The sequence below is a fragment of the Thunnus maccoyii genome, chromosome 6 (assembly GCF_910596095.1).
Source record: "Thunnus maccoyii chromosome 6, fThuMac1.1, whole genome shotgun sequence".
NCBI lineage: Eukaryota > Metazoa > Chordata > Actinopteri > Scombriformes > Scombridae > Thunnus > Thunnus maccoyii.
This window is the reverse complement of record NC_056538.1, coordinates 7,976,364-7,990,152: the sequence shown is the minus strand read 5'-3', so window position 1 is coordinate 7,990,152 and position 13,789 is coordinate 7,976,364. Positions and strand designations below refer to the sequence as shown.

General features: G+C 38.6%; 3 protein-coding genes across 4 annotated transcripts; all 3 read right to left on the bottom strand.

Moving 5' to 3' along the window:
• Positions 1-1,386: 1,386 nt before the first annotated feature.
• Positions 1,387-4,953, bottom strand: cbln18 (cerebellin 18). Of its 2 annotated transcripts, none has more exons than XM_042414968.1 (7): positions 4,880-4,953; positions 3,256-3,355; positions 2,778-2,957; positions 2,462-2,620; positions 2,245-2,333; positions 2,047-2,127; positions 1,387-1,864 (listed from the first exon to the last, which is right to left on the bottom strand). In XM_042414968.1, the coding sequence occupies exons 2-7, from the start codon at positions 3,353-3,355 to the stop codon at positions 1,736-1,738; spliced, it is 738 nt and encodes a 245-aa protein (XP_042270902.1). In that variant the 5' UTR covers positions 4,880-4,953; the 3' UTR covers positions 1,387-1,735. The 2 variants fall into 2 exon arrangements, with proteins under 2 accessions (XP_042270902.1, XP_042270903.1); XM_042414969.1 differs by lacking the exon at positions 4,880-4,953 and adding an exon at positions 4,661-4,715.
• A 4,911-nt stretch (positions 4,954-9,864) lies between these two features.
• LOC121899384 lies at positions 9,865-11,349 on the bottom strand. Its single transcript, XM_042415153.1, has 4 exons — positions 11,183-11,349; positions 10,952-11,050; positions 10,720-10,860; positions 9,865-10,576 (listed from the first exon to the last, which is right to left on the bottom strand). Exons 1-4 carry the CDS (start codon positions 11,187-11,189, stop codon positions 10,143-10,145), a joined length of 681 nt encoding a protein of 226 aa, XP_042271087.1. The 5' UTR covers positions 11,190-11,349; the 3' UTR covers positions 9,865-10,142.
• Positions 11,350-12,449: 1,100 nt separating this feature from the next.
• LOC121898926 lies at positions 12,450-13,702 on the bottom strand. Its single transcript, XM_042414457.1, has 3 exons — positions 13,585-13,702; positions 13,357-13,497; positions 12,450-13,234 (listed from the first exon to the last, which is right to left on the bottom strand). The coding sequence occupies exons 1-3, from the start codon at positions 13,700-13,702 to the stop codon at positions 12,804-12,806; spliced, it is 690 nt and encodes a 229-aa protein (XP_042270391.1). The 3' UTR covers positions 12,450-12,803.
• Between the last annotated feature and the right edge of the window lie 87 nt (positions 13,703-13,789).

The following is a 13,789-nucleotide window of genomic DNA, read 5'->3' as shown; positions in this document are numbered from 1 at the left end:
ACCTGTCTGCCAAAAGATTAAGTTATTTTAATGGGCAATGTGATGTATGAAGTTTTATATGACTCTGATAACATTATATTATTGATGTCATAGCATCTTTCTTGAGCCTTCTGATCCTCTGCTGACATCCAATGAGTCTGACCATTATCTCTCAGACTGTTGAAATTAGCACAGACAAATTAAAGGAGAAGTTTTGTTAGGAGCAAGTGGACCCAAATGCAGGAGACAGCAGGCAGTAGACACTGAAGAATCAATATTTATTCTCTCAACTCAGGGACAGAACTCAGGAGTGCAGGCAAAGTGGAACTGAACTGAACAATACTGAACTGAAAACCGGGGCTTAAATATAAACTAAACTAACAAGTGGATGAGCTGCAGGTGGAACAGGAAAAGAGCTGAGTGGCTGGGGAAGACGCAGGGAGCAGGGCAGGACTAACTAGATTAATGCAGGGCAGGTGTGGAGGGAAAAGCAGGCTGGGGACACAGGAGGAAAAACACAGGGCAAACAGAAAACCAAAAACACAATCTGCTTATATATCCAATAAGCCCATCTAAGTATATACATGAATAAACAAGTACAAATACACAAGTGCACTATAACCTGCAAACTCTTTACCATTTCATGATGATGCAGTTCTTCTAACATGGCACACAGAGGCTGTAAATGCAAATAAGTCATATCTACAGTAACAAATGTTTAACAAACACCTGTCAGTCTCTGGATAAGAACATCTGCTAAATGCCCTGAATGTAAACACAGAGAACATGTAGAATGAACTGTCTGGTGTATACATTGGTGCATCTTTGACGTCTAACTGGGTGTGTCAAACTCCTCAGTCACATTTTACAACTAGTGTGAAAGCAAACTTCAGTTTCAACTTCAAGAGTCCAGTTCAACAAACAGGGAAAAAATCAGACAGGGCATCTGGTGGACTGGTGGACAGACATAGAGCCAGATATTTGACATTTTGGGAAATACACTGCTGCCTCATAAAAGCTTCCTACTGGAATGTCTATGACGATGCCTAAACTTTTATGGTGTGTGTGTGTGTGTGTGTGCACGTGCATGCAGCATGTGTGTAAGCTGCTTCTACATCATGTGTTTATTCAACTTAAGGAATTTACTTCGGCTGTGGTTTATATTCATTTGCGATGAGCTTCCATGAAAGGCACTTGTTTACAGGGTTATACAATAAAGTCACGGACCAAATGCTAGCAGCAGAAGTGTTATGACCAATCGCTGTCATCCTGATTCATTTCAAAGCTTCTGACTACAACCTATTTCCATTCAAGGGCTGCGTGTGTGTGTGTGTAGCAAGTGAGATACAGCACATACAAAACTGACATGTCAAATAAACTTTTATTATTTCCAAATCAAAACCGTTTCACACTTTCTCTGTACACAGACAGCAGTCATTAAGTGTGGTAATGCATTTATAAGCGTACCCATATATTTTCTAATGATGCAAATACTTCCAAACATGTGACTTTCTGTACTCATGCTATGCATAAATATGTTTGATCATAAATGCCTGCAAACTCAAGCATCTTGTTTGTCTCTACAGCAGGAGTTGTTACTATGGGGCGTGTCCCACAACACTTCTGGTGGGTCAAAATATGACAAAACACACTAGTGTGTCTTCATGGATCAGGAGTTTAGTTGAACGAGGATAAATAGATTCATTTAAGGTCCTGGAGTGAGAAATTTTAAGTAGCCCTGATATCTAATGGTGTGTTACTCATCATTAGAGGGGTACATCATGTAACCACTAAAGACGTTGAACTCAAGATGTTTACAGAGCTTCCTGCCAGATATCAGCTCTGTGTAGACCTGATCGCCTCTCATCATCTCCAGCATCACAACCTGAGGACATACATATCATACAGTGTCATGTTTCACATAGTCATTATAAAATCATGCAAAGGGCATGGAATCTTTCTTCTATTTGCAATTTGATGTTATTGCAATCACTAGATTAGTTTCAAGCAACCAGTTGTGCAATCGTGTTACTCTTGTTAAACCTTCACTTTCCTCTCACTTCTTACCTGACTGGCACTGTCTTCACCGTCTTCTCGATTGTTCTCCCACACGCCGCTTATCGGCTTCCCGTTCTTTACCAGCTGGACCTACAGATACAACAAAACACAAAATAAAGACACAAAAGGCTCGACGTTGCTATGCAGGTAAATCAGTGAAATGTTTTGTGTAATCAGATATTTGTCTAATCTATCTGCTTTGTTTACTTTATGGTAGAGGCGCCCATTTGCTTCCACAGATGAGTAGGCTGTAAAGGAAAAGACATAAACTCCCGCACGAGTGGCAGTGAAGACACCTGCAAGAGTAGGTGGAGGGTTAGTGGAACTGCAGTGATGTATGGGAAAATAAACTAAAGAGACTAAATTTAAAATCTGTGTATATATGTGTGGTTGTGTGTGTTTATACTGTATGTGTGTTTCCTACCTAAGGAAGGGTTATAGACATATCCATCATTAAGAGAGACGATGGAGTAGGGGATTGGCACATTAGTATTGAAAGGACCGAAGCAATGTTCAGTAGATCCAGGAATTACGACGGCAATATTTGAGTCCATGGTGGCTTTGAAGGAAAACTTCATGCTAGCTGAGAGTAAGAGAGAGATTTTATTTTACAGCAAAGTTCAGTGTCCACAAAAGATCTATGAAACATCCATCTTGTGTGTGTGTTTCTGTCTGCAGTATGCAATGATTTACTGATATGTTGGCCTAAATCTCCTATCCATCAGTGTGAGCGTGTTTACCTGTGAGTGCCTGTACTTTGTCATTCAGTGTGCTGATATCATTCCACAAATATGTCATCCTGATAAAGGTGTCCTCCTCTATTTGGTACATCTCTGGGGCTGCACAGCAGCAGCCACGCTGGCGATTGAAAGTACAGTTGCAGTCCCACTTGTCACAGGTCAGAGTTTCCTTCAACTGGACTGCGTTGTGATGGAGGCAGGGCGAGAAAGAGAAGACGGGGGACAGAAGGTTATGTGAGTTCAACATGGAGGTCAGAGGTGTATAACTGTGTCAGTTTGAAGCAGGATGTTGCTGTAAATGAACATGCTTGCTCTGTTGACTTTATCTGAGTAAAGTTAAAAACATATTTGGGTTAAAAAAAAAAAAGCATTCACAAAAGTACTCAAAGTTGGATGATATGATCCATGATGTACTGTATAGTTTGTGTGGATGAGTACTAGATGAAAGGAATGAAATGTGGTAAATTGTGTCGCTTACGTGCAGCTTGTTTCAGCATTTCAGTGGTGCTGGACTGGGCCTCTACATGACCACAGCGACACAGCACCCCCAACAGGAACAAAAGAGGTAATACAACCATCTGAAAAAGTAGTTGTCAGTTATGGATTATTACGCATCAAGGCAGGGAAATGCTTGGTGCCCTGTCAAGAGGTAAATTATACGCAACATAATTACATTTTACTTGCAGTCAAAACATATAGTGTCATACAGTTTTGTAATTTAAGTCAGTAATGACACATCTTTGATATAGCTTGTTGTACATCTCAGAGTCACATTTAATAATAAAATTCTGTTAAAACATGGCGCACAGTTTATGAGCAACTTTTGAAGACGAGCTGCCTGTATTCTGATTCAGAATTAAATCTGTTTAAGCCCACATTAGCAATGTTTTGGATTTTTATATTGGCTCAAGTAGTTCTATGTAAGATGAAAAGTTGCTTGTAAAAAACCCAACTCAAAAAATCGATTCAGACTTTATCCACTTTTAGCCCATTGTTTTAGTTCTCAAATACATTGAATGGTTGAGTGTTACGGCTCTCAGTAACTAATACCACCCAATATGCAAGTAACCGAAGGCAGCCATTTCCACCAAACAACACAGTTATCACGGATTTAGTGATCTGCAGGTCATATAACCCCTAGTTCAACAGCATCTCAATGATTTCAGTGTGTGACTGGTGAGAACCTGCTTCATATAGAAATCACGTTATATTTATCATGCTGATGGAGCACATGTTTATGAGACCCCGAAGTCTACAAAACCTTCACTTTTCTAACTAAATTAGCCTGGTTTTAAGCTACATGTCTAGCTATACTTTGACCTGCAAACCACCAAATTATTGCTAACTAGAAAACTCTGTTAGCCAAACTGAGTTAGCCAAACCGGGCAAGGTTATCTATCTGCCCAGCATTTAACATCAAAGCACCATGATAAACAACTGACTGATGAAGAAATTCAAACAGATATTTGTCTGGTCCAAAACAGAGTTAAAGACGAGTGAGTATTGGATTTGGGACATTTGTCAGAAGGAGGCCAGAAGCACAACTATATGGGATGCATATGGGTGTGAAAATAGGCAATTGCTTCTAAGAGGTTAGCTTTAGCTAACTGTATTTGTTTCTGGAGGATTAGTTTTGACTCTTTTATCTCCCTTGTGGTAATCAAAAATCACTTAATAAAGGTTTAAATCATTAGAAAAAAATTAAAATAACTTATGTAAAGGTACAAAATTCAAAAGTAACAGGAAGTATATAATACATCTGATTTTGATATATGCACACTCTTAATCCATTAATTGTACAATGAAGTATATAATTTAAAAATGACCCATTACATTTCAACAACAGATGAGTTACGATCTCTGACGAATCAAACCTGCCCAACCTGATTTTGTGTCTGAAAATCACATCACTCATTATACCCAATAATCTGCAAAAATATCTGAGAGAGAAAAGACAAATCTGTATGATTTGTCACATTCCTTCTCACAGCAAGTGAATTGGTTGGTGGTTGAGACCCAGAGTGACCAATTTTGGATGATTTTTTTTCTTTGAAGATGTATAAGTTTTAAATGCCATTTAAGGATAGAAACATAAAACTTACTGTTTTTTGTTCCTCCCTCTTGTTGTTCTGAAAATTTATGTCAAGTTCTTGTGAGTTTGTGAAACGGCGTCTTAGTCAATGCCCGCAAGAGTTTTAAGCAGGGGATGTTTTTGGCTTATTATTGATGCACTGCAGGTGATCCTCCCCTTGAGGAGGTGAGGGACAGAAGCTCCGCCTCCTCACATGTACACACACACACACACACACACACACACACACACACACACAAACACACAGGTTTCACAGCCAAACACTCACACTCTAATTCCTTCCACAAACAGAGCCACGTTCGTCCCTGGTAATACAGTACAGTAGATGGTTTTCCTTTAGTGTGAAAGACCAAGAATTGGTGTGTCATTGCACCTTTTGGCCCCCTATTGTTTGGACCATAACATTATTAGGACAGCGGTGTCTGGTTCCCATCCTTCCAGAGCACATTGGCTGCTCAGTATGCTGATATGGATAACATTGTTGTTAGGTCCCCAAGGATATCATGGTCCACTGACAAGAAGACAAAAAGAAGCTGGTAGAAGCCAGTTCATCGATAAAGGCCTAGATCGGACAACAATATACAGCGTCACCTGGTTCTCATGCTGAGGTGGAAGTAGGAGAGAAGTGATACTGTGTGTTCCCATAATTACTTTCTCTTTGGATATTGTTGGAAACCCAGATGTATTGATTATTGTTTGTTGAGGGTTGAGATAGTTATTTGGCTGGAATAAATGAAATGATCTTGTGTTGTAGGGCAATATTTATTTCACAAGAAAATACAATCAGATTAACAGGAAGGCTATTTGTTGTCATTTTTCATCTTGGTTTTCATTCCAAGCAGTTCATGCAAAATGTGTCACACAGACAAACAAAGAAGTTATGAGCTGCCTTAATCCTGATTAAGAGGTTTTAGGTGATGTTGGTTGTTCTAGGTTAATTTGGTGGCAGACAGCTGATGGTAAATTTCTGCAGAGGCTGTATATGTTCTCAAGACTGTTGTATTAGGTACTTTTTACTCAATTAAACCTAATTAACTTAAAAGTCACAGCTGAGCACCCATTGAAAAATATAGAGACATTGATTGGAGGGAAAATTAGACAATGTTAAATCTGTGTGATATTTATGGTCAATGAATGACAATGTCAGTCGGTCATCCACCACTTCGATCCAGATTGAAATGTCTCAACACTTTTTAAATGGAGTGGCACAAACAGTTAGTACAGACATTCATGGTGCCCAGAGGATGGATCCTAATGACTCTGGTGATCCTCTGACTTTTCCACCAACCACCATGAGGTTGATATTTATTATTTAATCTACAATTATAGGATGGACTGCCATGAAATTTGGTACAGGCATTAATGTTGCCCTCAGAATGAATTGTATGGTTTCCTCTGATTTTTCATCTGATCAAAATTTCACTTTGTCCAATATTTTGGTTTATGACCAAATACCTGCAAAACTACTGACATTACCATCAGCCTCAGCTGTACTTTGTGTTTAGTGCTAATTAGCAAATGTTGGCAGAATTAGTTAACATACAGTAATAGAATTATTCGGCATGAAACTAATCTGTCCATTAACAGTTGACAAAATAACCTTAATGTCAATTTAGTAGCTGAGCTGGGGCTTTCTATCATATCACATGATCATCAACAGCAGATGGCGTTTTGAACTGTTGATATTGAGACTTTTCATCCATGATCATATGGCTGAAAGTCATGGTGGCATCTTGAAAAAAAAAAACCACACAAATATTTTCAAATGCAGGGATATTGTACAACAGAAAATCTTATCTATACCACTATAGGTTTGCTATACTGTAGATAAATACATTTGAATTAATTTCAACACGAAACAGCCTTCTGACATAACTAATGTTATGCCATAAATAACTGCAGTTTTGGTTTTTTTCTTGTGTGTTGCTATCGCTCAAAGCAAAATAACAATCAGCCGTGTGCACAACAGCTCCTGCCGGCGTTCATCTCCACTGGTTGTTTGTAATCTTAAATTGCAGAGTAATTTGTTACGGTCTCTGAGGTTCCTCTAGTCCTATTGGATAACAGGGTGTTTCCTGTGTTGACAGTTCCTTTTGAAATGGTCTTAGCTCCAGGGACAGTTCATTGTCTGCATTGTTTTGATAGCCACCTGCATGTATGGAGTCCCAAGTCAGCTGACCTGGTTCTTCACACATAGTCTTATCTGCTAGATGGAGGTCAGGGTGTTTCAGGTGTTTTATGTTTGCTTTGCACTTCATCAGTTCAAAACAGGCCAACTATATGAGTCACATAATAACTTGGGATAAAAGTGACGTGCACGGTGCCCTGACCTCAGATGTGATTTCAAACCAGAGCTTTGAGTTACTGTGTGATGGTGAAAATAATAGAGTGGTCATCTTTCTGAGATTGTTGGATATGGAGGTGAAAATGTGCCAGAGTTCATTTTCATGTGACGAGGCTAGTCAGCAGCATTGGCCATGTCTCGCTACTTACTTCCACATTGTTGGGAGTCCATGAGACCCCACTAGTATGCTGTAAAAATGATAACAATTGCAAAGTAAACCTTACTTAGTTTTTTTCTTCTTTATTTCAAACCTTATTTAAACTTGATAAATAGAAAAGTATCTTCCCTCTGCCACAAATTGGGCATACACATTTGAAACTACAGAAATTACCATAACACATTATTTTCCAAATAAGGAAATATTTCATGTTGTGTATATTATATGAACTATCCATAAAAACATACAGTATATACTCCTTGTGTTTGCCAAAAAGTCATTCACAGACAAAGCAATGTACAGTATATTCTACAGTGACATACTTGTCAGGATTAACTATCTGCTCTGCTCATAAAATTAGGAAATCATTATGAAGTATCACACTGATAAAACAATGTCAAGTATGTTTTTTCAGTTATTAAAGAGGGTGTCCGGGGCCAAATGATTTAATAGTGGGTCTTTCGCTTCTTTAGAAGCTTAAAAGCTTTAACCTTTCTTACAGCAGACAATCTGACTTGTGATAGCGAGAAAAGAAAAGAATGACTATAATAACATTAATAATGGCTCTATTACAGGACAATATAATACAGCAATTAATAATGTTATTAGTGCCACCTGCTTTTGACAAATCAAAATATTTGAAATGTAAAAGATCTACTTTCACTCTACAGATTTCACCCTTTTTTGTATGGTTGTATTTTTCATTATCTTAAAATACATCTATAACTTTATTTAATTGGTCATTAAGGTGGCTATAATCAATATATTAACACAGGACTATTTCAGGGTGAACGGGTTCGATTTAAACCCACCTGACTCTGACACTTACAACATCTTTCGCTTATTGTTTTGGTTTATTTTGTTTTGGCCCTCTTATTGTTTTCAGCCTTTTTCAATGGAAAAGCTCCAAAACCTGACTGTACTAGCTGCCAAACAGCAGACAGACAAAGTCAGCGGCTAGCTTGTGAACATAACAGATTATTTAGCAGCTAAAGATACAGATATTTTCTCCTCAAGGGTTCATGACCAAAAACAGAGCTAAAAGGAGAGTAAATATTGAACTTATATCATGTGGCCAGAAACACAGAAACAACTCCAAATGAATGCTAATGTTGCTCTGTGTCTGTTGGATATGTAAATAGTTTCCTAACTGTTAGCCATATCAACTTAAAAGGTGATGGTATGTTAATGTTCACAGTTTGCCCCAAAGTGGCTGAAAAATCAGTTTAAAGCAGGTTTAATAAGTTCTTTAGCACAATGTGCACTTGTGTTCAGTGTAGGCTAAGTGTTAGCTACACAGCCCAAGAGGTGTCAAGAGTAAATTAATGTAATTCTGCACACACAAATGTTATTTGATTTATGTGCACAATATAATAATTCAGACTCCATAATTAATGGTACTGTAACAGTAGGAAGTCAGTCAGATAATGAGGAACAGTGTTTTCGGCAGGCTAGCACCTGCATGTGTGTGTGTTAGCTTTGAACATTTGCAATGTGTATTAAGATTGCGCTGTTTGCTTAAATAATTTATTTTTCATGCTATGAAAACAGTGTACTTATAAATACTGTATGATGCAGGACAAAGTTGCATGAAATTGTAACAGACTAATTGTTGATATCTGAGTCACTGCCCATTAAAATCTATGTACACGTCCCTATTAGTAATATGTTTCAGTGGCTAACAAACAGACAAGTTTTCACCTGACCTCTGCTGTGCTCTGCAAATATTGATTCCTTCTACACTGGGTTTGAAAGTATCTGTTAGTGTGCTGTGCTCAGCTGACATTAAACCACTTTGTGAATGACTTCAATGTGAATGTGGATGTGTTTGTTCAACCTGTGATAGACGGGTGACCTGTCTAGCATGAGAAAGTGTTTTATTTTCAAATAAATTTCATATTTTTGAAAAACATTTTAAAATACTTTCCTTTCCCTTAATGACTCTCACTTTATTGGTTATATTGTCTGATGCACTAAATCAGTGCATCCAGTGTAATATGATGGTGTTATGATCTGATATCCATACTGGTACTATAATTATAAACAAATACTGTTGCTGAATTATTCAATGAACACTGAACAAAACCTTTAAAAGTTAAAAAACAAAATCATACTGTTGTACACTATATGTCACTATAAATGACTTTTTAACTAAATGTTAACATATATATGTTACTGTATGTATCTTATTACAATCTATCCCACATGGCTAGTGATATGGCTTTCATTTTAATTTCCCTTCATGATGTCATATAAGGATATTTAATACACAGAGCAACCAAAATGGAAACTAAAGGGCTTAATTAAATTATGTGTGTATTATTAACTGAAATTCAAATTTCAAACCAAAACTAGGTCAGTTCCATCCAAATGTCAAAACAATACCAAAAATAGACACAAAAGTAGTATTTCAATACTTTACTTTTGTCAACAATTTCTTCAATGTAGACATCAAACATCTCAGTTGAAACAGAATCAACTATAAGGCCAACCACTTTGTTTAAATGGGTGTCCAGCATATTTCTCTCAAACTTTACATGACATCATTTCAGCTCTTACAGAAAGAAGATACTCATGCTTTGAGGTTCATAAGCTTTCAAATTGCAGGGGTTGAATCCAGATGTGATGGATTTAAACCTGGTTTCTCTCAAAAAGAGAGATGAGAGACTATAAGGCACAGATGCCACCACAGAAAGACTTCATCTAGCAGACTCTAACCTTGTTAGTAGGGAAAGACTTGGTACAAACAACAGTGCACTACACCTCGCTAACTTATTCAGTAGCATAAAGCAGAAAGGCACTGAAAGTGTTATAGTGGCTGTTGTCATCACAGAGGAAGCAGCCTTTGGGCAGGTTGACAGCCACCTGGTTCTCAGCCTTCAAGTGGAGGGCCACAACAATAGTGGCACTGTCCTCTTGGTCATATGTATTTACGTCTTTGGTTCCGACCACCACCTGGCCGTCAACCTGCAGACTGGTGCAGATGGCCAGTTTGGCACCAGGAGCTCCAGCGTCACTGTAGATGGTGACGGCAAGGATGTACACACCAGAGCGTGGAACAGTGAAGATACCAGTCTCCACATTGTAGTTGCCACCCAGGTTAAGGAAGACCTGTTTGTAGATGATGAGGCTGTTGAAATCGTACGGGCCATAGCACATAGCACGATCATCACTGTATAGACCAACAGAGAAGGCGGTGCGGCTGGCTGAAGATGTAGGGAGAAGACAGGTTAGGAGTGTAAAAAGTAGGTCAGTGTTGTCTTATTAACATTTGGAAGAGTCTAAAATGTGTGTTTTATACTTTAAGATGCTTTTATGATATTCAATCTTTGATGGATGTGTCACTCACTTTCAATAATGTGGAGACTTTGCTTTGCTTGTAAGTATTCCTTCTCCAAGGTATTCAGAGTCCCGTTTAAGTACATCTTCAGCCTGTGTATCTTTTGCTGCATCAGACAGCAGCCACAAGACCCCGGGTCTGTGTGACACGCTAGACACAAACGCACATAAATACATTTCGTTAAGGCTGTGCAGATAAGAATACATGCAAACACATTCATTATAAACCCACAATTCCTCACCATTGCCTGTGTTGGGGTCCGGTGCTACGCGGCCAGGTCCATCCCAGTGATAGATCATATCAGCAAATGCTGCTTCCAGCAGACACAGCAATACAATAGCTGAGAGGGGAAAAAAGCAAATGTAGCACTAAACTCAGGAAGAGTTTTGCATTAGATGCCTGTAACTGCACTGTTGCTTCTCTAAGGCAACTCATGAACCTTTGCTGCCTCTATAAATGTGTTCAGTCTCACCTCTCATGTTGAAATGACGACAGCTTCAGAAGGATGGAAGGTGTGATAAACTGATCAGGAGAGGAAGTGTCATGGATATATATTTTTCTCAGAGCCCCTCCCTCATTATCTTTATTCCTCCTCTTCTGATATCGCTCCTCCTCATGTGTCTGTTTTTTTTATTTTTATTGTCCGCCCTATTTGCCTTTATAATTTAATGACTGGGGATATTTTATCATCATCATCATCATCATCAGGTGTTCTCACTTCCTAAAATCACACACAAGCAGACACACACCCTTCAGGGCTTAGTGGATCAGCACCAGGTATCATCTATCGTCTGGAAATAGAATAGTGTCATCGGCAGACAGGCGTACATTTTGAAGAGCTGCACAATAGTTTAAATGATTGTTATATTCTGTGCTGATAATTTTATTCTTAAGATGAAGAAAGTCACAAATTAGCTTCACAGTTTCAGACAGCTGCTCTGTCATTCTGTTTAGATGTACTATTGTATCTAATTAGATACAATGGCTGAGTGCACTGATCTGCTCATGATTATCTTGCTGTGTCAAATTATGAAGAGAGAATATTCAATATGGCTCTACAAAGGTGGAAATCCATTGATATGTTACAGGCCACATCTCATTTAGGATCTGTTTCATCATGTAGACACGGTATTCTTCACGGCTTTCATTACAGATATGATGTGTGTCCAGAATTACGTGCTGAATGAGAGACTGTAAAAAGCCCACAATTCACAGTATTGGAGTTATTGTTATTATTACACTGTGCTTATACACTTTTGTAGTCTTTAAAAACATTTCAACTATATGTATCATACTGTAGTCACACTTAATTCATTATGGACTCTATTTCATCTGTCTGCTGACATGGCATCTGATTTTATTTACCTTTGTGTTCAAGGAAGGTAATGACACACGGTCATCAAAACTGTAACCAAACCTGCAGAACTGATAAAAAATGTTTTATAATGTGGTTGTGAAAGACTTGCAAAAACATCCAAAATTCTTACAGTTTTATTAACTGCAGATTAATTATTAATCCAACTTCAAAAACAACATCTTTAATGCAGACATCACTTTTATATGTTTCATTTCTTTCACAGAGATTTAAACAAAATAACTCGCAAAGTCAACTAGTTTATTTAAAGTCTGGTTTATTTTGTTGGTAAAAAGGTACACAGATTTGTCACCATATTTCTATCACAATTTACATCACATAATTTCTGTAGTTAAAGATCAACAGCTGTTACAATCAAGGTATTTAAACAGTGTGACATCAATCAGGTGTGAGGAAAAAAATGCTTTTAGTGTTTACAAGCGTACTCAAAGCATGAGTTTAATCAGATGAGATCAAAAAACCTGGCTTCCCTCAGTAGTTTATATTAATAATTGAGAGGATCTGATCTTAGAGAGCATAATGAGCCATGATGGAATAAAACAAACAAAACAAGGATGAGAGCGTTGTGTTGGGATTGATGAGAGTACAGAAGAGCAGATAGAGATCAGGGGCTAAGAGGCATGAGTCTCAACACAGAAAGAGTTCATCTAGCAGACTCAAACCTGTCAGTATGAGGTGAGAGTTGCCACAAAACCCAGAGCAGCTACACTTTGCTAACTTAGTCAGTAGAATACAGCAGGAAGCCAGTGAAAGTGTTATAGTGGTTGTTGTCACCACAGATGAAACATCCTTTGAGCAGGTTGACAGCAACCTGGTCCCCGGCCTTCAGTTTCACAGCCACAAAAACAGTGGCACTGTCTTCAAGGTCCAAACTGTTTTGTTCGAGGAGTGTAGCCACCACCTGCGTGTTCACCTGCAGATTCGCGCAGGTGGACAATCTGCCACCAAGGAAAACAGCGTTACCGTGGAGGGTGACAGCAAGGCCGTAGACACCAGAGCGAGGAACAGTGAAGATACCAGTCTGCACATCGTAGCCGCCTCCCAGGTTGAGGAAGACGTGTTTGTAGACGATGTTCTTGTTAGTGAAGGGGACATCGCACTTCATAGTACTGTCACTGTTGAGAGCGACGGAGAAGGCGCTGCGGCTGGCTGGAAATGCAGAGAGAATCATGTTAGATGTGTAAGAAGTGGATCAATTTTGTTCTTTAGGATACTCTGATGATAATCTGCACTGTGCCCTTGTTTGTGTGACTCATGGATGTGTCTCTCACCTCTCATATTGTTGAGGGCCATTTTTGCTTTCATCAGCTCCTTGTTCATATCTTCGTGGGTTATATTAAAGAACCACTCCATCGTCTGCATGTGTTCCTGCATCAGACAGCAGCCACATGACGTCTGGTCTGTAAGACCCGCTGCACACACACAGGCACACACATTAAAATACTAAGTTGCAGTTGAATATGTATTGACAGATCTATTTCCTTAACAATCTCTATTACCTTCATTGGGCTTTGGAGTTTCTTGGACAGGTCCGTTCCAGGAATAACGTTTATACTCACCAAAAGCTGCATGCAGCAAGAACAGCAGCACAATAGCTGGGAAAAAGAAGAAAGGCATGTACCACTGCATTTGAAAATGCACATGCATTAGCTACAGTTTTTTCTTTTCTTGTTGTTTAATTTGTATTTATTTTAAATCTTAACA

What these genes read in the sequence shown, in the direction of transcription:
- LOC121898926 (XM_042414457.1), bottom strand. Translation starts at nt 13,702, where the DNA reads ATGCCTTTCTTCTTTTTCCCAGCTATTGTGCTGCTGTTCTTGCTGCAT. An exon ending in AACTCCAAAGCCCAATGAAG is followed by an intron (nt 13,498 to 13,584) that starts GTAATAGAGATT and finishes GTGTGTGTGCAG; the next exon opens with CGGGTCTTACAGACCAGACG. An exon ending in GGCCCTCAACAATATGAGAG is followed by an intron (nt 13,235 to 13,356) that starts GTGAGAGACACA and finishes CTGCATTTCCAG; the next exon opens with CCAGCCGCAGCGCCTTCTCC.
- cbln18 (XM_042414968.1), bottom strand. Translation starts at nt 3,355, where the DNA reads ATGGTTGTATTACCTCTTTTGTTCCTGTTGGGGGTGCTGTGTCGCTGT. An exon ending in CAAAGTACAGGCACTCACAG is followed by an intron (nt 2,621 to 2,777) that starts GTAAACACGCTC and finishes TCTTACTCTCAG; the next exon opens with CTAGCATGAAGTTTTCCTTC. An exon ending in GTGAAGACAGTGCCAGTCAG is followed by an intron (nt 1,865 to 2,046) that starts GTAAGAAGTGAG and finishes GTATGTCCTCAG; the next exon opens with GTTGTGATGCTGGAGATGAT.
- LOC121899384 (XM_042415153.1), bottom strand. An exon ending in GGACCCCAACACAGGCAATG is followed by an intron (nt 10,861 to 10,951) that starts GTGAGGAATTGT and finishes GTTTGTGTCTAG; the next exon opens with CGTGTCACACAGACCCGGGG. An exon ending in AAGTCTCCACATTATTGAAA is followed by an intron (nt 10,577 to 10,719) that starts GTGAGTGACACA and finishes CTACATCTTCAG; the next exon opens with CCAGCCGCACCGCCTTCTCT.